This window comes from Schistocerca piceifrons, chromosome 8, assembly GCF_021461385.2.
Source record: "Schistocerca piceifrons isolate TAMUIC-IGC-003096 chromosome 8, iqSchPice1.1, whole genome shotgun sequence".
Lineage (NCBI taxonomy): Eukaryota > Metazoa > Arthropoda > Insecta > Orthoptera > Acrididae > Schistocerca > Schistocerca piceifrons.
The window spans coordinates 159,177,452-159,202,790 of record NC_060145.1 but is presented as its reverse complement, the minus strand read 5'-3'; the positions used below and the strand labels follow the sequence as shown (position 1 = coordinate 159,202,790).

The 25,339-nt window shown below is 47.9% G+C and overlaps 1 protein-coding gene across 1 annotated transcript in view; it reads right to left on the bottom strand.

The window, feature by feature from the left end:
- LOC124712154 overlaps window positions 1–18,164 on the bottom strand; it is a 1,187,639-nt gene extending 1,169,475 nt beyond the window's left edge. Inside the window, exons 1-2 of the mRNA XM_047242451.1 lie at window positions 16,972–18,164; window positions 16,314–16,878 (exon numbers count right to left, since the gene is read on the bottom strand). Of these exons, the coding sequence (XP_047098407.1) occupies window positions 16,314–16,878; window positions 16,972–18,164 (1,758 nt within the window). The remainder of the gene's footprint in view (window positions 1–16,313; window positions 16,879–16,971) is intronic.
- Between the last annotated feature and the right edge of the window lie 7,175 nt (window positions 18,165–25,339).

Genomic DNA, 25,339 nt, shown 5'->3' with positions numbered 1-25,339 from the left:
ATAAACTGTGGCCCGGTGACACGACATCCGCTGTTTTGGAACATGAAGTCAGTGAATAGCTGCAAATGGTCTTCGAGTAGCCGAACATAACCATTTCCAGTCAATGATCTGTTCAGTTGAACCCGAGAACTCAGTCCATTCCATGTAAACACAGTGCCCACCATTATGGAGTCACCACAAGCTTGCGCGGTGCCTTGTTGACAACTTGGGACCACGGGTTCGTGGGGCCTGCGACGCACTCGAACCCTACCACAGCTCCTACCAACTGACATCGGGACTCATCTGACCAGAGCCGCGCGGGATTACGCGAGCGGACTTGGCGCTGCAGTCATGGACTGCGCGGCTGGTCCCGGCGGAGGTTCGAGTCCGTCCTCGGGCATGGGTGTGTGTGTCTGTCCTTAGGATAATTTAGGTTAAGTAGTGTGTAAGCTTAGGAACTGATGACCTTAGCAGTTAAGTCCCATAAGATTTCACACACATTTGAACCTTTTAGATTTGTCTGACCAGATCGTGGTTTTCCAGTCGTCTAGGGTCTACGCGATATGGCCACGAACACAGCAGAGGCGCTGCAAGCGATGTCGTGCTGTTTGAAAAGCCACTCGCGTTGGTAGTCTGCTACCATAGACAATTAACTCCGCTATCTGTATATGTGCACATCGCTATCACATGACTTCTGTCACCTCAGTTTACCTCTGTTAATGTTAAGTCTAGCACAGTGTTACAATTACGCATACGGATGAGATGTTGCTGGCTCTCGGTTATTTGCCGGACAGCTTCGTCACACCGCGAGGCAAAGCTGACCCTAACGAACGGCCTCGCTCTCTCTGAGCCAGAAACAGGACTAAGCTCGGTAAACAGCGAACAGCAGTCCAATCTGTGTAATGGAGGAGTTGAGACAGAGGGAGAGTCGCGTCACGCAGGTAGGCCCTCGGTCGTTTCCCGACGAGAATCAAGTTTCTCCGCTGCGGATTGTCTGAAATTGAGATTTCCCCGAAGGGACGAGCGGAAAGTAGAGGCTACAAGTCTTGATTCGTGTATTTGCAGAAGACTGCACACGCAGTCTTATTTGCACATGAAGGATGTTAATTGTGTTAGAATACCGTCTCATGTACCAACGTATGAAGAAGTGACGGTGCACGTCGCATACGGGTGAGTTTGCTTGCAAAAACTCTTCTTATCGTATAGAATCAATTTAGAGTTCACGCACATAAACATATGACAGCGATTTATATATATATATATATATATATATATATATATATATATATATATATAATTTCTTATATGTATACACCAGTTCTCTGGCTACTTTGGTACCGTCTTCCATCTCCGATTATCTCTGCAGTCCATTCACAGATATAAAAATATTAAGACATTCTCAGTAACCTATTTCGAAAGATTTAATATTTGTCCAGTATCTGAAATTTTTCATCGTTACTCTTTCCAGCAACAGATTAACTATGTCTTAATGTCATACCGGAAATCGCACTAACTAGTCTTTTTTTTCTGGCGTTTCCATATTCTCCTCGCAGTTCTCCATTTCGTACTTTATGTTTACTTCATTCGAAACCTCAGTCTACAGTGGCACATTTCAAACGGCGATTCGCGGCGGGTAGAGTACCAACTGACAAGGAGGAGATAACCCACGAATAGTCAGCCACACAGCCCCTCAGTCTTGTCCAACACAGACCAGTGGTATTTTAGGGCCAATAAAATCTGTGAAAGTTGATACCACTTGTCTTTTGACACCGTTAGATAGCATGTTAACGCACCCACTCTTCAGCTAAACTAGCCTAGGAGCAGAGGAAAGCCGCTGCAACACGACCGAAACTTTCAATTATTTTAGTATTTTAACATTTTACTAATTTATAATGTGACGTGGCAATAAATCTAGAATCATTTTAATGAGATGATGTCGTATGTTTGTTAAATAAGCTTCGAAGGGACACCCCGTTCTGTCGTGGTGTACGAAATCTTTACTGTAGCGTCCTCCAGTCATCATCTTTATAAGTGTCTGTGGCGCTCTCGCGCTGGGTAACCCGCGATGAACCCGGCAGGCCTTCTATGAACCTTTTGTGTCTTGGATAATGCAACCCGGTAAAAAATTCCAGATTGACCGACAATACTCAAGCGATATTGGAAAGAAAAACAGTTTCTTCATAGGTTAAACATAATTAGAATGCTTCAAGTGAATCTCTATTTTGCTTAAGCATTATGGCATAAGTTTCAGGCGCAACTAGGTTAATTTGATTGTTCAAAGTTAAATCTCCCCTACATCCCCGCGAAAAAATCAAATGATTGCTCACTGATGTGCAGTCAAACAATACCGGATCTTATCGCTGTTTATGCATATTGCACTGGATTTGCTTTGCGTCAGTTGCTATACAAACGTAGGAAATCATACGCCGCTGGAAGCCTGCAAATGCTGTACGACAAGCGGACTGCAATAAAAAATAAGTTCAGACAACAAACAGTGCATCTATACGTACATTGAGGACAATATGCTCGAATATACGATCCGTCGCCGCGTCTTCACGACGGAAGTTGGATTCACCAGCTGTACAAGAACCCGTACCTGGACTATAGAGGGCAAGTTAGTGCTGGAGTCGCCATGACTGGACATGATCAGGAATTTTATACGTGTACGTTTCTATTGTGGGACGGGTCATCTGCTACCCACCGCTCGTCGTATCAATAATAAAAATAATAATAATGCTAAAACCAGTAGTAGCAGCAGTAGTAGTAGTAGTAAAAGCAAACAGACAGACACCGGAGACAGTCATGGAAAAAATGAAGAAAATGAGAAGACAAAAAAATATTTAAAATTATTTCATAATGGATTTGCTGGGCGGAGCAGCAAGGATATGATAAGTCGTAGAAGTTGAAACGTGCGGTCATGTAAGATGATGTCAAAATGACACGGTATTTACTAAAATAATCAAATTCACTTTTCCATATATATTGCTAAAGATGAATATATAGAGACATAACACACAAACTATATATTGCAGCTAGCTAATGAAGGAAAGAGAGTGAACCAGCTGAGAAAAAAATGTTATTCCCACGAGTCCACATCTGCAGATGGTATCTTAAATGATCATACAGAGTTGTCCAACAAAATACTTCTAAGAAATTTTCGTAAATTAGTAGTACAATTTACTCGTCAAGTACGGTCCTGCCAAAAACCATGTTTTAGGCCGTTAATATTAACCCTGGCTTCAAAAGTAGTTGTGGAACGTGCAAGATATACCTAATTTGACTTTTAGATATAATTTCCGAGATACTCGTAAATAAACGCATAAGCTGATCACATGCCGAATGCTTCAGTGCATCAGTGAGGATATATATATATATATATATATATATATATATATATATATATATATATAGGGTGGTCCATTGATCGAGCCCGGGCCAAATACATCACGAAATAAGAATCAAACGAAAAACTAAAAAGAACGAAACCCGTCTAGCTTGAAGGGGGAAACCAGATAGCGCTATGGTTGGCCCGCTGGATGGCGTGACCATAGGTCAAACGGATATCAACTGCGATTTTTAAGTAGGAACCCTCATTTTTTATTACGTATTCGTGTAGTACGTAAAGAAATAAGAAGGTTTTATTTGGACCACTTTTTTCGCTTTGTGACAGATGGCGCTGTAATAGCCACAAAAGTATTAGTACGTAGTATCAGTCCGGAGCTGCGCGACTGCTATGGTCGCAGGTTCGAATCCTGCCTCGGGCATGGATGTGTGTGATGTCCTTAGGTTAGTTAGGTTTAAGTAGTTCTAAGTTCTAGGGGACTGATGACCACTGATGTAAAGTCCCATAGTGCTCAGAGCCATTTGAACCATTTGAACGTAGTATCACGTAACACTCCGCCAGTGCAGACGGCATTTGCTTCGTGATACATTACCGGGGTTAAAATGGACCGTTTACCAATTGCGTAAAAGGTCGATATCGTGTTGATGTACGGCTATTGTGATCAAAATGCCAAAGGAGCGAGTGCTATGTATGCTGCTCGGTATCCTGGACGACATCGTCCAAGTGTCCGGACCGTTCGCCAGATAGTTACGTTATTTAAGGTTCAAAATGGCTCTGAGCACTATGGGACTTAACATCTATGGTCATCAGTCCCCTAGAACTTAGAACTACTTAAACCTAACTAACCTAAGGACAGCACACAACACCCAGTCATCACGAGGCAGAGAAAATCCCTGACCCCGCCGGGAATCGAACCCGGGAACCCGTTATTTAAGGAAACAGGAAGTGTTCAGCCACATGTGAAACGTCAACCACGACCTGCAACAAATGATGATGCCCAAGCAGGTGTTTTAGCTGCTGTCGCGGCTAATCCGCACATCAGTAGCAGACAAATTGCGCGAGAATCGGGAATCTCAAAAATGTCGGTGCTGAGAATGCTACATCAACATCGATTGCATCCGTACCATGTTTCTATGCACCAGAAATTGCATGGCGACGACTCTGAACGTCGTGTAAGTTCTGCCACTGGGCACAAGAGAAATTACGGGACGATGACAGATTTTTTGCAGGCGTTCCATTTAGCGACGAAGCGTCATTCACCAGCAGCGGTAACGTAAACCGGCGTAGTATGCACTATTGGGCAACGGAAAATCCGCGATGGCTGCTACAAGTGGAACATCAGCGACCTTGGCGGGTTAATGTATGGTGCGGCGTTATGGGAGGAAGGATAATTGGCCCCGATTTTATCGATTGCAATCTAAATGGTGCAGTGTATGCTGATTTCCTACGTAATGTTCTACCGATGTTAGTACAAGATGTTTCACTGCATGACAGAATGGCGATGTACTTCCAACAAGATGGATGTCCGATACATAGCTCGCGTGCGGTTGAAGCGGTATTGAATAGCATATTTCATGTCAGGTGGATTGGTTGTCGAAGCACCATACCATGGCCCGCACGTTCTCCGGATCTGACGTCCCCGGATTTCTTTCTGTGGGGAAAGTTGAAGGAAATTTTCTATCGTGATCCACCGACAACGCCTGACAACATGCGTCAACGCATTGTCAATGCATGTGCGAACATTACGGAAGGCGAAACACTCGCTGTTGAGAGGAATGTCGTTACACGTATTGCCAAATGCACTGAGGTTGACGGACATCATTTTGAGCATTTATTGCATTAATGTGATACTTACAGGTAATCACGCTGTAACAGCATGCGTTCTCAGAAATGATGAGTTCAGAAAGGTACATGTATCACATTGGAACAACCGAAATAAAATGTTCAAACGTACCTACGTTCTGTATTTTAATTTATAAAACCTACCTGTTACCAACTGTTGGTGTAAAATTGTGAGCCATATGTTTGTGACTATTACAGCGCCATCTATCACAAAGCGAAAAAAGTGGTCCAACTAAAACATTCATATTTCGTTACGTAATACACGAATATGTAATAAAAAATGGTGGTTACTATTTTTAAAAAACGCAGTTGATATCCGTTTGACCTATGGCAGCGCTATCTAGCGGGCCAACTATAGCGCCATCTGGTTTCCCCCTTCAAGCTAGACAAGTTTCGTTCTTTGCAGTTTTTTCGTTTCACGCTTATTTCGTGAGATATTTGGCCCGGTCTCGATCAATGGACCACCATATATATATATATATATATATATATATATATATATATATATGTGTGTGTGTGTGTGTGTGTGTGTGTGTGTGTGTGTGTGTGTGTGTGTGTGTGTGAGTGTGTGTGTGTGCGTGTTGTGTCACATAGAGCAGCTGCTGTAGACAAAAACGTTCTACTGATGAAAAGATATAATGTCCGCCTTTCATTGGAGACGACGCATAGTCGCGGAAGAAGCTTCCTGGCATAAGTCAGGCGGTATAAAACCTAGATGGCTGCTTTTTGTCTTCATCTAAATCTATCCACGTCCACGGAGATCAACCACTGCTAACATAAACATGTTCGATTCCCCATGAAGTAGGACAAAGAACGGAGTTCCATAGCCGCTAGCAGCTAGGACTCCGCGTTGACGGCGAGCTGCAAAAAGAGTAAGCGAGGAACCCGGGGCGACGCTTCTTGCGTTAATCTGGCTGCCGAGCGTAACGCCTCGCTCGCATTCCGATCTGCATTCCTGGAGAGACGCAGCGCTGCAGAGCACAAGAAAGTGACGCGATGGACAGGGCTCGGTGCGCTGGTTCCGAGTGTCCAGTCCCCACTCCACCTCAGTCCAGACCCCTCCACACCAGTTCGTCTTACTGGGCCGCGACGCGAGAATGCTGAGCAAGGGCCCATCGCAGGTGATCTCTGTTTCTTCTTTTTTCTCCGTCAACCCAACAGAGACACTGATAACGAAACAAAGGCGCCTCTGTTGGATAGTGTTTAACGACCAATCTTTGCACAGTGTGGTGCGAGTTCATGTGGAAGAATGAAACGGGAGGGTCACAGTAAGTGTTGTGAGCAACCCTTTGTTGGAACTACAATACCAACGACATAATAATAAAAATGACTTCATTATAGTAGTGTACAGACTTCATACACATTTTACGCAAGTGAGGAAATACACCTAGGAACCCTGAAAACAGCAGAACTCCGTACATAAATACAGTGAGACCCGATATAGAAATGATCCAAGTTTGGTGCCAGGGCTCATCTACATCTACATTTACACTCCGCAAGCCACCCAACGGTGTGTGGCGGAGGGCACTTTACGTGCCACTGTCATTACCTCCCTTTCTGGTTCCAGTCGCGTATGATTCGCGGGAAGAACGACTGCCGGAAAGCCTCCGTGCGCTTTCGAATCTCTCTAATTTTAAATTCGTGATCTCCTCGGGAGGTATAAGTAGGGGGAAGCAATATATTCCATACCTCATCCAGAAACGCACCCCCTCGAAACCCGGACAGCAAGCTACATCGCGATGCAGAGCGCCTCTCTTGCAGAGTCTGCCACTTGAGCCTGCCAAACATCTCCGTAACGCTATCACGGTTACCAAATAACCCTGTGACGAAACGCGCCGCTCTTCTTTGGATCTTCTCTATCTCCTCTGTCAACCCGACCTGGAACGGATCCCACACTGATGAGCAATACTCAAGAATAGGTCGAACGAGTGTTTTGTAAGCCACCTCCTTTGTTGATGGACTGCATTTTCTAAGGACTCTCCCAACGAATCTCAACCTGGTACCCGCCTTACCAACAATTAATTTTATATTGTCATTCCACTTCAAATCGCTCCGTACGCATACTCCCAGATATTTTACAGAAGTAACTGCTACCAGTGTTTGTTCCGCTATCATATAATCATACAATAAAGGATCCTTCTTTCTAGGTATTCGCAATACATTACATTTGTCTATGTTAAGGGTCAGTTGCCATTCCCTGCACCAAGTACCTATCCGCTGCAGATCTTCCAGCATTTCGCTGCAATTTTCTAATGCTGCAACTTCTCTGTATACTACAGCATCATCCGCGAAAAGCCACATGGAACTTCCGACACTATCTACTAGGTCATTTATATACACTCCTGGAAATTGAAATAAGAACACCGTGAATTCATTGTCCCAGGAAGGGGAAACTTTATTGACACATTCCTGGGGTCAGATACATCTCATGATCACCCTGACAGAACCACAGGCACATAGACACAGGCAACAGAGCATGCACAATGTCGGCACTAGTACAGTCTATATCCACCTTTCGCAGCAATGCAGGCTGCTATTCTCCCATGGAGACGATCGTAGAGATGCTGGATGTAGTCCTGTGGAACGGCTTGTCATGCCATTTCCACCTGGCGCCTCAGTTGGACCAGCGTTCGTGCTGGACGTGCAGACCGCGTGAGACGACGCTTCATCCAGTCCCAAACATGCTCAATGGGGGACTGATCCGGAGATCTTGCTGGCCAGGGTAGTTGACTTACACCTTCTAGAGCACGTTGGGTGGCACAGGATACATGCGGACGTGCATTGTCCTGTTGGAACAGCAAGTTCCCTTGCCGGTCTAGGAATGGTAGAACGATGGGTTCGATGACGGTTTGGATGTACCGTGCACTATTCAGTGTCCCCTCGACGATCACCAGTGGTGTACGGCCAGTGTAGGAGATCGCTCCCCACACCATGATGCCGGGTGTTGGCCCTGTGTGCCTCGGTCGTATGCAGTCCTGATTGTGGCGCTCACCTGCACGGCGCCAAACACGCATACGACCATCATTGGCACCAAGGCAGAAGCGACTCTCATCGCTGAAGACGACACGTCTCCATTCGTCCCTCCATTCACTCCTGTCGCGACACCACTGGAGGCGGGCTGCACGATGTTGGGGCGTGAGCGGAAGACGGCCTAACGGTGTGCGGGACCGTAGCCCAGCTTCATGGAGACGGTTTCGAATGGTCCTCGCCGATACCCCAGGAGCAACAGTGTCCCTAATTTGCTGGGAAGTGGCCGTGCGGTCCCCTACGGCACTGCGTAGGATCCTACGGTCTTGGCGTGCATCCGTGCGTCGCTGCGGTCCGGTCCCAGGTCGACGGGCACGTGCACCTTCCGCCGACCACTGGCGACAACATCGATGTACTGTGGAGACCTCACGCCCCACGTGTTGAGCAATTCGGCGGTACGTCCACCCGGTCTCCCGCATGCCCACTATACGCCCTCGCTCAAAGTCCGTCAACTGCACATACGGTTCACGTCCACGCTGTCGCGGCATGCTACCAGTGTTAAAGACTGCGATGGAGCTCCGTATGCCACGGCAAACTGGCTGACACTGACGGCGGCGGTGCACAAATGCTGCGCAGCTAGCGCCATTCGACGGCCAACACCCCAGTTCCTGGTGTGTCCGCTGTGCCGTGCGTGTGATCATTGCTTGTACAGCCCTCTCGCAGTGTCCGGAGCAAGTATGGTGGGTCTGACACACCGGTGTCAATGTGTTCTTTTTTCCATTTCCAGGAGTGTATATTGTGAAATGCAATGGTCCCATAACACTCCCTTGTGGCACGCCAGAGGTTACTTTAAAGTCTATAGACGTCTCTGCATTGAGAACAACATGATGTGTTCTGTTTGCTAAAAACTCTCCAATCCAGCCACACAGCTGGTCTGATATTCCGTAGGCTCTTACTTTGTTTATCAGGCAACAGTGCGGAACTGTATCGAACGCCTTCCGGAAGTCAAGGAAAATGGCATCTTCCTGGGAGCCTGTATCTAATATTTTCTGGGTCTCATGAACAAATAAAGCGAGTTGGGTCTCACACGATCGCTGTTTCCGGAATCCATGTTGATTCCTACAGAGTAGATTCTGGGTTTCTAGTAGTGACGTGATGCGCGAGCAAAAGACATGTTCTAAAATTCTACAACAGATCGATGTCAGAGATATAGACCTATAGTTTTGCGCACTGCTCGACGACCCTTCTTGAAAACTGGGACTACCTGTGCTCTTTTCCAATCATTTGGAACCTTCCGTTCCTCTAGAGACTTGCGGTACACGGCTGTTAGAAGGGGGGGAAAGTTCTTTCACGTACTGTGTGTAGAATCGAATTGGTATCCCGTCAGGTGCAGTGGACTTTCCTCTGTTGAGTGATTTCAGTTGCTTTTCTATTCCACTCCGGCCGGCTCTATTCCTTGGACACTTATTTCGATGTCAACCATTTTTCCGTTCGTGCGGTGATTTAGAGAAGGAAATGCAATGCGGTCTTCCTCTGTGAAACAGCTTTGGAAAAAGGTGTTTAGTATTTCAGCTTTACGCGTGTCATCCTCTGTTTCAATGCCATCATCATCCCAAAGTGTCTGGATATGCTGTTTCGATGCTCTTACTGATTTAACGTAAGACCAGAACTTCCTAGGATTTTCTGTCAAGTCGGTACATAGAATTTTACTTTAGAATTCGCTGAACGCTTCACGCATAGCCCTGCTTACGTTAACTTTGACATCGTTTAGCTTCTGTTTGTCTGAGAGTGTTTGGCTGCGTTTAAACTTGCAGTGAAGCTCTCTTTGCTTTCGCCGTAGTTTCTTAACTTTGTTGTTGAACCACGGTGGGTTTTTCCCGTCCCTGACAGTTTTACTCGGCACGTACCTGTCTAACGCATTTTACGATTGCCTTGAACTTTTTCCATAAACACTCAACATTGTCACTGTCGGAACAGAAATTTTCGTTTTGATCTGGTTACGTAGTCTGAAATCTACCTCCTATTACTCATGGCCACAGATACTCGAGAAGCGCTGCAATCGGGCACGGGGCGCTATTTCAGAGGCGCAAAGTGGACGAATCGTGTACGTGACTACCACATCCCGACCCCAGGAGGACGTTAGTAGGCGCAGAATGCCAGATAGCCGTGTGAGAGGACATTTCTCATAGCTAAGCCAATGTGAGAGAGACGCCTTATATTCAGCATGACAACTGCAGGCTGGTCGACACACCCTGTGTCTCGCCAGGTCGATCGACTGGAGTGTAGCGTCATACGATGTGGGGAGCGGTGGACATGAGACGACAAGCATGTGCGACGTACCAGGTCTTGAGCAGTGAGGGAGATGACGAGGCGAGAGGATCGAACGCTCGTGCGGCAAGCGATCAGGGTTCTTACTGTGACTCGGTCCACGATACAAGCAGACGTGGAAGTGCCAGCTGTTCCACGAACCATTTCCAGGCGCCTTGCTAATGTGAATTGCCGTGTACTGCCGTTAACGCCGAGGCGTCGGCGTCTTCGTCTGCAGTGATGCCAAGCCAGAACGTCGCGGGCAGCCACAGATTGTCAAAACGAGATGTTAGGTGATGAATCCCGGTTCGTTTTGGGGACGGACAACACACACGGGTGTGGAGGCGCCTCGTGAACGGTACAGTTCCACCCACGCTGTCGCGCGCCACACCACCCGCACAGCCAGCGTAATGGTCTGGGGTGCGGAGGTGGGGGGGGGGGGAGGTGGGGGGGGGAGGGGGGAGCTATATAACCTACGATAGCCAGTTCCTTCTAATTGTGGTACGTGGAACCTTGTGGGGCCAACGTTATGTGGAGGACGTTCTTCAACTCCCTTGTGGGACCTTTCCTACATGGTCTACCAGGGGCACTTTCCAGCAAGATAATGCTCGTCCACATACAGCTCGAATTGCTCGAGTCTTCTTACGTCATGTTCCGACTCTTCCATGTCCGGACTTGTCCCCTACAGAGAACGTGTGGGTGCAGCTGAAACAACAGATGCCACCGTGTCACTCTGTACACCATTTGCAGGTGGGTGTTCAAGATTCGTGGACAAAATCTGCCTCAGGACGACATCAAATATCTTATCAATTCGATGCCGGATCGCGCTGTGGTACGTATTGCAGCAAAAGGTGGTCCTACGCATTATTGATGTTGTTGTTTGTCTGCTTGTACTCACTGTACTTCTTTACATGTCTTTATTATGGAATCAAAAATGGTTCAAATGGCTCTGAGCGCTATGGGACTTAACATCTGAGGTCATCAGTCCCCTAGAACTTAGAACTACTTAAACCTAACTAACCTAAGGACATCACACACATCCATGGCCGAGGCAGGATTTGAACCTGCGACTGTAGCGGTCGGGCGGTTCCAGACTGTAGCGCCTAGAACCGCTCGGCCACTTACATGTCTATATTCTGGAATCAAGTGAACATCTAATCACTACAGTTATGTCCAGTAAATTTCATCTCGGTCTGATGCTTCCTCTTAGTGCGTTATTTTCAGTATTCCAGCGTGTATTTGGAAAGCATCATGTTTCAGTCGCCAAGAACTGCTGACAAACTAATTATTTACTGTCGCTTTCTCACTCCATATCATCTTTAAGTATCATAAAATTATTTACAACAGCCTACGTGGCAATGTTCGTACTGTGACTTCTCGCTGGCGTCAATACAAAAATACATTATACAGTCAATAGTAAATTGTAGAGATACGTTTACCCTTCGTGTAGTGATACAATGAGGATCCTCCTTATCCTGTGGAAACGCTACATACTGACGCGATCAGTATACGAAGATTAACTATGTAAGAACATCTTGGGTATTAATAAAATGCTCCAGCAGTATTTACTCCTTTATTTACAGATCACTACCGATTTCATGGCACTAAAAGCCACATCTTTTGGTGAACACATAATTGAAACATTAGAGATAAAAGCCTCGGAGCTTCTTGTACCCAACGTTCGTTGTCTATCAGAACAAAACACCGCTAAAAGGCAATACGTCATTGAATGAAAACAGCCAAATTCCAATCCGATATGGTGGATGAGTCCGTTTTTCTGGTCTATTCGGAATCACGAACAGGGACGGGGCCGTGTGCTGTGTTTTATGTAAGAGCAATTCACTGTTGACGGCAGTGACGCGGAATGGTTCTTTCATTTGAATCCACTGTACGAAAGTTTGCATGTAGGCGGTTGTAAATAATTATGTGATACCTAAAGATGCTGTGAACACACGTCAAACGCACGAGCTATACGGTCTCCATGGTGACAACGCACCTTCTCACAGGATGCACCATTTTATTATTTATTCGAAGCAAAACAGTAATGATCTTCATCGTGAGGTTTGTCTAAGCGTACCGGGATCTATTTTCTCGTAAGAACTTCTAAATCATCTTGGAACGATACACACATGGTACAACTTCTACTATCGTATCTACCACACGGTATAGCTGACCACGTTTATTCTATGAACCCAGCACCGAAACAGTGACTCGCCTGACAGGTGAGCGTCACTTATCGAGTGAAGACCCTAACGATATTATCAGAAACTGTGCTATCAATACGAATTTGTGTCCATTTCTATATAAAGAAAAGACTTCATTGTTACCGATATTGCTTATTTCGTAAATCATAGAAACACATTCGCCCTTACAAATGGGGCTTGGCATGGTTTTTCTCCACTGCTTTTTAAAAATTACTTTTTAATTATTGACTTCGTTTTTGTCACTGAGTTCGCGAGCAGTCAGCAGTGCTTCGAGTAACAGAAGCCATTCGTTTTTCACACAACCCTTACCTACAACTCCAACAAGCATCATGATCTTACTTCATATTCACTTAATGCCACTGGAACGAGGGACAGGCAGCTACAAACTAGCAGATACTTCAGTTATTACTCCTAATTTGTTTAAATGAAGTCCTTTCTTCCATAATTTAATCAGGTCTGACGTTAAGTATAGTAAGATTTCAGAAGTATGTAGGAATGTAGCATGGGAGTATGGGAAGCACCCGAAAATTTGTTTACTACTACGACTAAAACACATTAATAAATTAATAATTAATACTTGCATGTTGAAGACATAAAAATTTTAAATACAATTATTCATAAAATTGAGAAATTATGAAGCTGATATAAATTCCTTCTCCTGCAGCATTTTTAAGGCGTTATCAGTTTAAAGAAATCAAATCCTGTAGTCAACTATTACATAGATCACTTGTGAAATCATTAACGGTGTTTCAACGACATTGCATTAGCGCTTGTATATATCGCACGTATCACCCATATGCCGGTTTAGTTCATACAAGGGGTAGTGTTTTTGTAAGATATTACGCTATACAATATTTACGGGGGATATTTTACATGTAAACTGCTTTGCAATGTTGGTTGTTGGATAAATGATTTGTCAATCTCCGGAATCTTTCAGTCATATGACCCACCGCATATGATGGACGAGATCGTAAAATTATTTTAGTCCGTAATGGAAGTATCACATGGCTAAATTATTTTAGTATCTCGCGAATCAGAAACGAATTAGTTCCTCAACAATTGGTTTCATCGAGATCTCGTAGAGGTAAATAGAGAAGAATAAGTAGTCCACATCAGGGTGGAGACTACTGAGATATTGATAAAAAGGACAGTTTTTGTGTTATATTCATGAACTGTCGCAATCTCGGTGTTATGCACAAGATTTCTTACAGGTGCAGTAAAGAAGCAGAAAATCGTTGACTGAGGAACGTGTGGCAACTGATAGCCTACGACATTCACATCGCGACACTAAGAGTACAGTTTTCGTACGAATATTCTAGAAACGAGCATGCTATTCCTCGCGGTCCAAAGTGAGTTTTTAAAGGCCTTCCTAATACCGTTACAATACACAGCACCGTAACAGAGTGGAGAAGTGTTTCCACTTGCTTTTTACGGCAAAGACAATTCTGTGCGTGTGTGTATACTACGTAGTTTCGTGCCCTGCTGTTGCGCATCCTGAAAGTCGACAGACCTGAATAATATGTTAGGATACGTCGCACGAGAGTTTTACAAGACATCCTTAGTACACTCTTTTCGTTTTCTCCAAAATCCTCTCAATAAACCCAGATGTACAACTTGCTTTCCCTACGATTCAACTGACTCTATTATTCCATTTAACACCCGAACAAATTGTTACACCTACGGTTGGATTTGAAGCATATCATCATGGCGCAGATAAGAAATGTTTGAGGGAGATTCCATGCAGATCAAATATTCGGTGTGGAAAAAAAAGACTTCCCTAGCTTCGAAACAAGGCACCTCAGTAGTTGCTTGAATATTACTTAACGTAACATCAAAATATTTGCTTTTTTAATAACTATTTCTTGCGTAAACCTCTTCTTGGTTCACCGATTTCTAGAATATTTGAGGATAGCAGATGAAGTGATAAAAATAGTGTGTAGCTTTTGGCACTGTGAATTAATTTATTCAACACAGTACATGTTTCAGAAGGCTATATTCCAATAACAGATGTGGTAAGTTGAATAAGTTTATTTCTACAAATTTAATTTTTTATAAACTTAATTATTCAGAAAACACCTATTTTAATTAGTCTAAAATCGCCGTTTTATTTTATAAAATGACTGTCGGTTTCGGTACTACGTACCATCGCCAGTCCACCCCAAGCAGAAGTGTCAATATGCCACACCTATTTGGGACGGTCTGATGATATACAGGACATAAAATCCCGCCTGAGGCCTGCAATCACTTTTATGTTAATAACTGGCAACCAATGCTGTACAATCGCAATAAAGTCATGAGATGTTCAATTGACTCTTTTATTAGAACACGTTACGCGTTTCGGGATTACACCCATCTTCAGACATCAGAAACTTCAACTCCTTCCTAACCAAACAGGCGTACAACCTTGACAACTCAAAGAAAATGTCCAATAACATATGACTATAACTGCAACGCAAGCTCTGCTTCAAGACTGCTTATGTCGCAGTTATAGTCGTATGTTACTGGACACTTCCTTTGAGTTGTTAAGATTGGCTGGTTAGGAAGGGGTTGAAGTTTGTGATGTCTGAAGATGGGTGTAATCCCGAAACACGTAACATGTTTGAATAAAAGAGTCAACTGAACATCTCATGACTTTATTGCGATTTTACAGCACTGGTTGCCAATTATTACGGTCTGATGACATGATACTGAAACCGCTATTTATTTAAAAAATGAGATGGTGACTGTAAGCCAGAGCAACTAATTTTTTACTGACTGTGTTGATAGCTGTTCAAAGCGACAGCATGACGAGAGTATAATTAATTGTTCGCGTTACCGCTGTTAGTGGTGGAACACAGCTATCTGATACATGTGTTGTGAATAAAGTCACAATGGTTGAGGCAGAACGTTCCTTCTATTGTTCACTGCTTCAGGTTGCATGGCCTTCAGCGTTCCACATTTCCATGATGGATGAGTGATACTTTTCCGGACTACGAATCCATGAGAGCTGGGTTCAGTCCAGTCGATCGCAAGATTTTTATCTGTCCCTCGTCGCTTCTTCCACGGCGGCAATGTTTGGTAATGTGCGCAGCGGTTTGGAATCTACGTTAGACTATATGTGTCTCCTTATGACTGGGAGATTCAAGTCAGTTCAAAAGTAGGGAATAGTATACCATCCCATATAGGACTGTGGCTAGCAAAGTCGGCGTTCTAAGAAACATCCGGGTTCATGACAGGTGCTCCATATGAAGAACGTCTACCGCCAAGAACTGTAGATAAAATTTCTTTATTTGACAATCAGTTTCGGTAGGCACTCTATCATCAGGTTCGAAAAAAGAATTTACAACTACATATTAGGTGTTATAAAACCATTGGTTTCAGATAATATAATCGATAAATTCGTCACTGTAGTAATATTATTATATGACAGCTGTAACGAATTCCTGGATTTTATGACCAGACGCTTATGATTTTATAACGCCTAATATGATGTAAAGGCTTTTATGAGCCCGATAATGATCTGTGGACCGAAACTGTTTGTTCGATAAAGACATTTTAACAGCGTCTCTTGACAGTAATCACTACGTCCTTCTGAGGAGCAGTACGAATGCATTAACAGCTGAGGCCCATAGCGCGGGTGTGGGTGTGGCGTGGAAAACTGGTTTGGAATGTGCGAGTTGTGGCGGACTCACCTTGCCGCTGTATTCCCAGCGCTTGATGGGCAGGCCGCGCTCGTCCTGCACCTGCTGCAGCTTGCCTTGCTTCTGCGCGTGCTGCTGCTGGCGCCTCTTGCCCGAGACCTCCATGGCGCTCAGCTCGTCCATCATGCGTCGGTAGGTGCGGCGGTCCTCGTTGTCGCCACTGTCACTTCCGGAGCTGGTGCTGCCCCTGCGGCTGCTGCCGCCGCCGCTGCTGCTGCTGCTGCTGCAGCTCGCGTTCTCCAGCTCCGGGGGCGGCGACGAGGGCGGCGGCGGAGGCGGCACGTCCGGCGGCAGCACGGCGCCGCGCGCCACCGTCCTGATCTTGCCGTAGTCGCGGTACTCGTCGTCGTACTCTTCCGGCGAGGCGATGGGAGGGGCCGCGCTCGGTGACCAGGGGCTCTTGGGTCCCGAAGAGGCGGAGCTGAGCCTGCTGTAGGGCGCGGCCGCGTCGCCCACGGGCGCCGGGTGCAGTACGTCGTCGGCGCGCTGGTTCTTGGCGCTCCGGCCGCCTCCCCAGTATCCGGAGGGGTACGTCGCCGACGCCGCCACCACCGTCCTGGAGCCGCCGCCGCCTCGACCGCCGCTGCCGCCTCCGCCGCCGTAGCGCCGCTGGCCGCGGCCGCCGTCGCCTTCGCCGTCGCTCGCCGGCGGCGGGGGCGGCGGGAAGTCCGGCACCTCCGAGTCGGCGCCGTCCACGATCTCGTTCTGGTAGACGCGCTTCAGCTCCCGTCCGGCCGGCGCCGCGCCGCGACCGCCGCCGTCCTCCTGGAAGAAGACCTCGTCGTCGTAGCTTTGCCTGTGTCTGCTCCGACTCTCCCTCACCCTGACGGGAACGCCGTCGACGAGAATCTCGTCGCCGTCGTCGCCGCTGTAGCTCGACTTGGCCGAGGGCACGCGCGCGTTCAAGCGCACCATGGCGCTGATGGCCTGCACCTTGTTTGCGGGCGGAGGCTCCACTTCTTCGTCCTCTCCTTCACCGTCGCGATTCTTCCGCCTCTCGTCCGGGTCGTGGGCGGAGGGCGAACGGGCGTTCTGTCTCACGTAGCTGGTTGTGTACACCCTCTTCGGCGAGTCCTCCGCTCTCGCCGGTTGGGCCCGAGCGCTCTTGTAGCCGCCCCGCTGCGAACCCGACGATTCGTCGTCTGATGGCGCGGCGGACGACGACGGCCCGATCCTGGAGGCACCCACGTTCACCACGTTGGGCGTGACGGGCTCACTCTCGGAACGGTAGCTGGAGAGGCCGCTGCGACCGGTGTAGAGACTGCGGTACAGGGGCTGGTTCGCCGCGGGAGAACTGCCCCGCGGCAGGCTAGAGTACCTGCCGGCGTCCGACCCATTTCTGCCGGTGGGAAGCGGAGGCAGGGAAGAGGAGCCCTGCCTCGAAGTCACCACGGAGGGCAGCGGCATCGCCGGAGGCGTTATCACTGGCGCCGCGAGGGGGCGGATGCGTCCGTACTGCGAAGTCAGCTGGGACTCGTAGCGGCCACCGCCGGAGCCGCCGCCTCTCGCGGGGTTGGACGAAGGCTTGCCGCTGGAGCTGGAACTCTCGGAGCCGCCCCCGGAGTCGTCCTCGTTGGGGGCGGAGGCCGGTGGCGCCGGCGACAGCGGGCGGAACGGCGAGTAGGAGCGGACGCCGTTGCCGATGGAGCTGCGGTAGGAGACGTAGCCGGAGCTGGCCGAGCCGGCGGGCGACGCCGCCCTCGTCGTCTCGTCGGCGGCGCCTGCGCCTGCGCCGGCAGAAGGCGAGTAGGGCCTGGCGTAGCGGCCGCCGAGCTTGCGGGTCGACCAGCCGCCCACTTCGGCGTCCGCGGCTGCGGAGGAGCTCTTGCTGTCGTAGGACATCACCTGTCACCTGCGCTGGTCGGGCTGCTGCGGGCTGCGGCTGCGTGCTGGGCGTCGCGTCGCGTCCGGACTCGCACTGGCCGCTCCGATAACGGCAGCCTCGCCTCGTCTCGCCTCGCTCTGCGGCCGCCGCGATAACACCGGGACGGCCCCTCCCCGGCGGTTATCGACCTTCGGACCCCAATCACTTAGGCGCCGCCGCCGCCACCTTCCGGTAATTCTGTGTTTACGGCGTACGGCACGTACGGGCGGTTGCTGGCGTCGCGTAAATACCGCTGCCACCAACTGACAGGTCCTCTCTTCAAGTTAAGCTGCACTTGTCTCTTACACCGGCAACTTCCACTAATCAGAGTTACGCTCCACTTGAGCCGACCAGAAAGCATATATCTGTCAGTGCAACTTCTCTAAGCAAACACCTGTCAGAGCTAACCGATATCCTATTTTTGATGTCGTGTCACTTCGTGCACTTGACAAGGGCGCGTTTACTTTCCTCCTCGTATCACTGTAAGGAATTCCTTCTCGCGTATACACTCTGTAAACTCAGATATCTACCGCACCTTGTCCAACTGTCGTCAACTCATTCATTTGCTAACGTCTCGTGAAAACAGTTCTTGCTTGGCTGTCGTTTGTGCCACATCACTGACCACTTTTCTGTTCCATACAACACAAACAAGTGCTTCAGAGTAAGCAATACGTCTCCATAATATCATTTGTGTTAAGGACTCCTACTTGCAACAATGTTCCTTAGATTCACCTCCTACAACGCGTAAGTCTTCTGCACTGTTTATTAAGGACCGTGGGTTCAATACTGTCGTATCGCATATGTAACACACTACCCAAGTCGTCCTAATTCACTAACCAACTAGCGTCATGTAGCTATTTTCGGAGATCGTAGTTTTGTTGCTTTTCTTCCTCGTAGACTTAACCTCTTTTACAGCAGGTAAATCACAAGTACTAAGGTATAAGAGTTAAATGAGTCTGTTTATCGTCTGTCAGTAGAAACAAAATGTAGAGTTTGCTGTATCAGAGCAGACTTCATGTTTTCCGCTTAATTAACAGCTTACACACGGCCTACTAACTGACGAAACTTTGGTTACGATTTCAACTAAGACACTCGTGGCAGTGGAGGAAGTAACACTTTACGCAGCACTTATTTCCATAGCACAATTTTTCAGCACGACTGATAGAAGTAATTTGAAGTGGTAGTAGACCATGTGGGGCGAGCGTCTCTTCAGAATTCTACAGGAATGAAACAGAGGACGGAAAAAAACAGCAACACGGCCTGCTACAAAAACAAGGATACTGTTTCACTTTACTTCGCGAGACAACTACAAGGAAGAGTTAAGCCATAGTTTGGCCACAACATAGTGCTTCAAGTTATATTACGAACAACACCAATACATTACCGACTATAAAGCTAAGGTATTGGTGAGGAAAAAACGTCACGTAATAATACCAATACAGATATATAGGAGGTAGACTGCAGTTCCAGCTACTGTGCAGACTGCCCTTTCCCGAGGTTCACAGATAGGGCGGAGCACTGTGCACGGCCAAGCCACCGCTGCTGGAAGCACTCCAGATATTCTCCAGCGACGGAGGCAGTGTCTGCGTAGGCGCCCTACCGTAACAGCGCCGTGGTAGGCAGGCTCCGGTGCGTTGCCGCCGGCTGACTTCAGCCCTCCAGGTGTCGCCGCGGCCGGAAACGGAATAAGGCCGACGAAGACGACAGGAACAACCAGCAGCAGCGGAAAGACCAGAGAGGTGGGAAGCCTCACAGTGGCCTTGTGAGCAAGTAGACGGGAGGGCGCAGCAGAAACGTCACACGCCGTCGACGGTCGCTGCAGACTACTGTGTCGCGTCACTAATATCCCAGCATCCGCCTCTGACCTGTCAGCTACCACACGCGCACCACACTACCACACAAATACATTACGTGGCCTACAAGAAAACAACGTTTTGCAATCGCCGCTGGAGAGCAAGGTCGCTGACGTGGGCAGGGAAAATATTTCCACAGCACGGGCAACGTCCTTAAATTTCAAGAAATGTATCGACGTTTAACGACGCTTGACTCGCCAGCCACAAGCAGCTTGCACCTGGCAGCAACGAATTCATTCCACCTTGCTACTACGCAATTAGGCACCATTCACCTCGAATTTCTTCAATTTTGCGTGAGAGAACAAAGTCAGTAGCTACTACCTAGAGGTGACGTTCCATACAACTCTTACGTTACAATTTCGTCACGGTTTCAATCACGTAAATGTTATCATGACTTAGAAACTGCTGCTAGATTTCTTATATCGTCTGTACGACGAAGAAATAGGAGCACTAATGCAATTGTGTCTGCTCAGCTGTTTAAAATTATTCTATCGACGAAGACGAAATGAAATGTGTAGGCAATAGGACCAACAATTTCGTTATCATCAGCTGGTACCAGGTGTGTACCAATATTGGGTTAAAACAGTCGGAACTCACAAGACAGTCACGACAGAGTTAGTCAGTCATCGATCTGCCACAAATCTAGTGCAAGAACGCCCTACACGAGGTATCTACAGAACACGGAAATAAAAATATTAAGACTTTGTTCCAGACAAAGGTAGGGTAATGATTCAGGTATCAATGAACAATTGCGACACATGAAATGTGTTTCCCTTGTCACAAAGAGTACTCGGTTGCACAACTGCTCTACGTTACCTGATGAGGATCCGAAAAAAATGTTCCGAGAAAGGCTGCCGCCATATTACGTCAGATATTAAAAAGTCGATAGGTCACGACTTCGTAGCAAGATACAAGCTTTATTTGCAGCGCCCCCTCTGAAAAAGTTCGTGTAAATTTTATTTCCGGTTCACAGAACATACAAATTTCTCTTTGTACAACTATGTTCAACCTTCTGTTGTTACAGCAGAAGTAAGTAGCCTGTTGTAAAACTGCACTTATACTGCACAAGGTGAATGCCGCTTGAAACTGATTTAATTTCTTGTGTACCGCTGGTGCTAAATAAACACTATTCGCAATTAACTGCCCACTGACAGGCTACAGCGTAAAGTCACCTGTCGAGAGGTCTTTAACAAGAAGTCAGAGACAATCCAGCGATAATCTGTCACTGACACTGCTACGGTACAAGCAGTTAATGCTGACGACGGTTATCAAGCGATGGCACGCCACCATTTACTCGCAATGGTCCACTATGGCCGGTAAATTTACCGGGCCTTCTCAAAAGAGATGACAGCTGATAAAATCACAGTCAGAATAATAGTCTACACTTCTCCACTGAGCCCGGTAACATTTGTTAAGCCTGACGATGGGTTTACAGTCGGAAACTCCGTCAGACAGGCACACTTAATGTACCCGGCGCGCGATTGCCCATTAGGACAGGAGGGAGCGAGTAAAACACGTCCACAAGAGACGTCGTACGCGTTTGTTATACCTCACGACTGTTTCTGGTTACGACACGTGTTCTGGGCGTAGACGTCCGGCTCCCCGAATGCACGCAACGCCAGCGTTCGTCGCTCCTGATGACGGTGCGCTCGGGTGGGAAACGCCACGCGTCGCGTCCCTCGACTCGAGGCCAGGTGCTAGGCGGCCGCGCAGCAGATGTGACACGGGCTGGGGTGGGGGACCTTGGTGCCGGCAGCCGAAATGCAAGGTCGGCGCGCTTTCTCCTGCCTACGCAGGCGGCAACGGCGGCATTCCGTGCCGCACCGGCGCGGCGGGTCGGCTGTTGGTGACGCGTGGGCAGGGAAGCGAACCCCAGCCTTCGGGACCGACGGCTGGCTGGTAGCGAAGGTTAGCCGACCGGTGATGCGCCGTGTACGAGCTGTGCTCCGCAGCTGCACCAGTCCTTGGTACTGCAACGCCGCAGCCACCGATGACAATGATTCTGTCCGTGGAGGGAGAGGGGCGAGAGATTTTTAACGAAAGCCCACGCGACTAGTGACTTTCACGCGAAATTCAGACAACAGTGATGCAGTGCACTTTCACAGACCAAACATAATTTTACTCAGGGGAAGGTAGAAGAGGTGGCACGACTTTAGAGCCGCGCTGAGGAAATACCAAGAACCCAACAAGTTGTTACTGAATTAGAGAGAAAAATTACAACTGATTGTGTCAGGAAACCTGAGCAGTTTGTAACTTAGACGTGTTCGCTGGCCAGAGGAACTACACAACTGTAGTGGTGTCTGTGTTGCACAACTTATGTGACCTTACCAAATACGTAAAAAATCCATTTTTTTCTGGCGCTCACAACCTCGCAAGGAGCCGGATAGCACAGTTTTCTCGTGTGACTGTTTACTGGCGTGCACAAACATAAACGATACGAGAAATGTAACTACAAGGTCACAAGGTGCTTAACACGGGTCATTTAGGCTACAGGAGCATTCTCAGTGTTTATGAACTAGAAGATAAGAGGCGTGTTTATAAAGCGCAGTTTAATTTAATTTATTGAATAAACCAATTTCTACTTGTGCTCTTGAGCTTCAACTGTAACTCAAGCAACCGTTTAAGTCATTATTTTCGTGCTGCAACAACAGTACAGCTTTTGTCAGGTGTGCAAATAATTGTGTCGATCGTTTTAGAACGCTAAAAGCGCGAGAGAAAGAGGAAGAATGGAAAATGACAGAATGGCAGTCGCCACCTGCGTGTTTCTGACAGTGAGGAACACAGAGAACAAGGGAGGGAGGTCGGAAGCGGACTATCAACGCGTCTGTTTCCCAAGACCGGCGCTCCCAGGACCTTGACCACGTCGGTCCCTTGCGGCGTGAGTCAAGACCGATCGCTATCAGCTTCCCCGAAGTCTGCGCGTTCCTAATATTTATACGCAGGGGGACGGAGCAGGAGTGCTGGACTCTTAGGACCCGCTAGCGGACACCGATTAATTTCCCGGACGGACGCCGACGCCTGTGTGGCGTGCGCGTCGGTCACTCAGGACTGTTATTCACTGTCGCTGACAGCTGACAGGAGACGTCTCCGCCCCCGTCAGCACGCACGGCGCCTGGCGTCAGTACAGTACCACGTACTTATCGATATGGCGACGTCGACCTGTGAGGTCGGTGAGCTTCGGAAGAGGCGTTATCGATACTGGGGCAAAGTAGACGCAGAAGAGCTCTTACCATATGACAGTTCGTTCGTCAGAAAGATCCGTATGACTGACATTCGAGATACACACATTCACAAGTGTAACGAGAGCTTCCGTTTGTTTAGAGTTCTCAGTGATTTTCTTTCATAATTACAGCTTTAGGTCTCCGGTAAGCATTTTATAGTTTCCAAATATTCCAGGGAGAGATCATCAGTATAATGGCGCCACACTAACTACTAAATAACTAATACAAACACTGCAGACAGCCTTTTCTTGCCAACGACCTCTCTTTCGAAAGGCATTAAATACTCAGACTAACATCCATTCGACACAGTCCTTCCAAGCGCCTTATCACTGTGGAAACATTTCATCGTCCGATTTTCGAAGCACGAAATCTACAACTCGGCAATTCTCTCACAAGAGTACTACTACTTCGTTAACGGAAAAGTGTAAATAGCAGAGCACTATACGGAAAGACAGTGACAGTAAACGGACTAGGAACTGGTTTAAACATCACAACAGCGTGGGTGTTTTAAGCTAATAACATTCTTGTACTGGTACGCAGTTCTGATTTTGCATTACTTGCGAAATTCTGTTCCCCCAGAGAATATCATTGGCAAGCTTCACCGCAACTGAAGGTTCTCCGGCACAATGTCTTCAAGATTTCACGCTTAAAATGGGGGTGGGAGAGGATGTATAGCAGTGTTCGACGACACTAAGTTGGAAGATTTGAAATGGTGAAAATAGCTTGTCAGTCGTTTGTCACACTGTAGTAAGCATCATTCTGTTTCTAGTGAAGCTCGATAAGGCCTAAATTGGTTATCTGTTGCTGTAGACACACGTAATAGGCATCAGACTCCGACAGCAAATTTCACTTGGTTCACTGTATTTTTACTTTTCGTTCAGCCGAAGAAGCTAAGGAGCTTTGAAGTTACGAAAACACGTCCGGTGAATGCACACAGAGACGATGGCACTACGAGGATAACATTCTCAGTTACTAGGGAGCTTAAAGAAGCGGAGCACGTTACGAGTAGCACTTTATGGTCAGAATACACTAACGAGCAATGTTCTTTAATGGACCCTAAAGCAGAGGTCTCAAAATAAGTGTGTGGCACGTCTTCAGGTTACACACCGGCGTCAGTAATCACTTGTTACTGTATCTCATTTTGCGCCTTTCATTTCCTGACGTCTCGTCTCTAGCTTGCGTCCGTAGTTGTGTTTGTTTACGCTCACGACGCTGTTCGGGTTAGCAGTGCGCGTTCTGCAACAGGAGGAGAGCGAGTAGTGGTCGTGACAGCTGGAACGAGAGCTGTGACGTCAGAGCAGACGCGACCGGTAGTGGTGGCGGCGGAGACAACGCGGAGGTCCGCGGAAGACGCGTGCGTGCCGGCGTCCACGCACACGCAGGACAGTTCGCGTCGCGTCTCAGACCGCAGCAGCACCGGACCAGGGAACTCGGCAGCCGAGCAGCCGGCTGTCGGACACGGTACTGCCCGGCCGGCGCGCCGGCTCCCCTCCCCAGAGGGGGGGGGGGGGGGGTTCCCCCTCCGCCACACAGGGGGTTCCCCCTCCAGGGAGCGCCACCCTCTTCTCTCTCCCCTGCCGCGTGCGTTCCCCTGGCGCAGCGGCAGCCGCCACCGCACCCACAGCGACACAACGATGCCGGCCGTGTAGGCTAATGAAACACAAACAGCCGGCGCCGTACGTCGCACACATCACAGCCGCAACCAGTTTCAAGGTTTCGGGGCGACGAGCAACGAGGCTCGAACCGGAATATCGAGCGTGAGGGCAGCTATGTGTGTATGTGCCACTGCCTGTTTCCCTAAAGCCGCTTTTCCATGACCGATTTCCCCGTCTCATTCTACACTACATCAATGTTCCGCAACCCACCTGACTGTGTGTGACCAACACCCACTCAAAGGAAGGCCTCGGCGCTTGTTGGTGACGTCACGTCAGCTAGGCACGGCGAACGCCTGCGCGTGCTTATCACTATAAATCTCTTATTTTTGGACAAAATGTTTGGTATTGTTTTGGATTCTGCAGTTTTATTTAGATGAAAGATTTTCTTATAATCGTAAATCTACAAATGAAGATCATAGTTCTG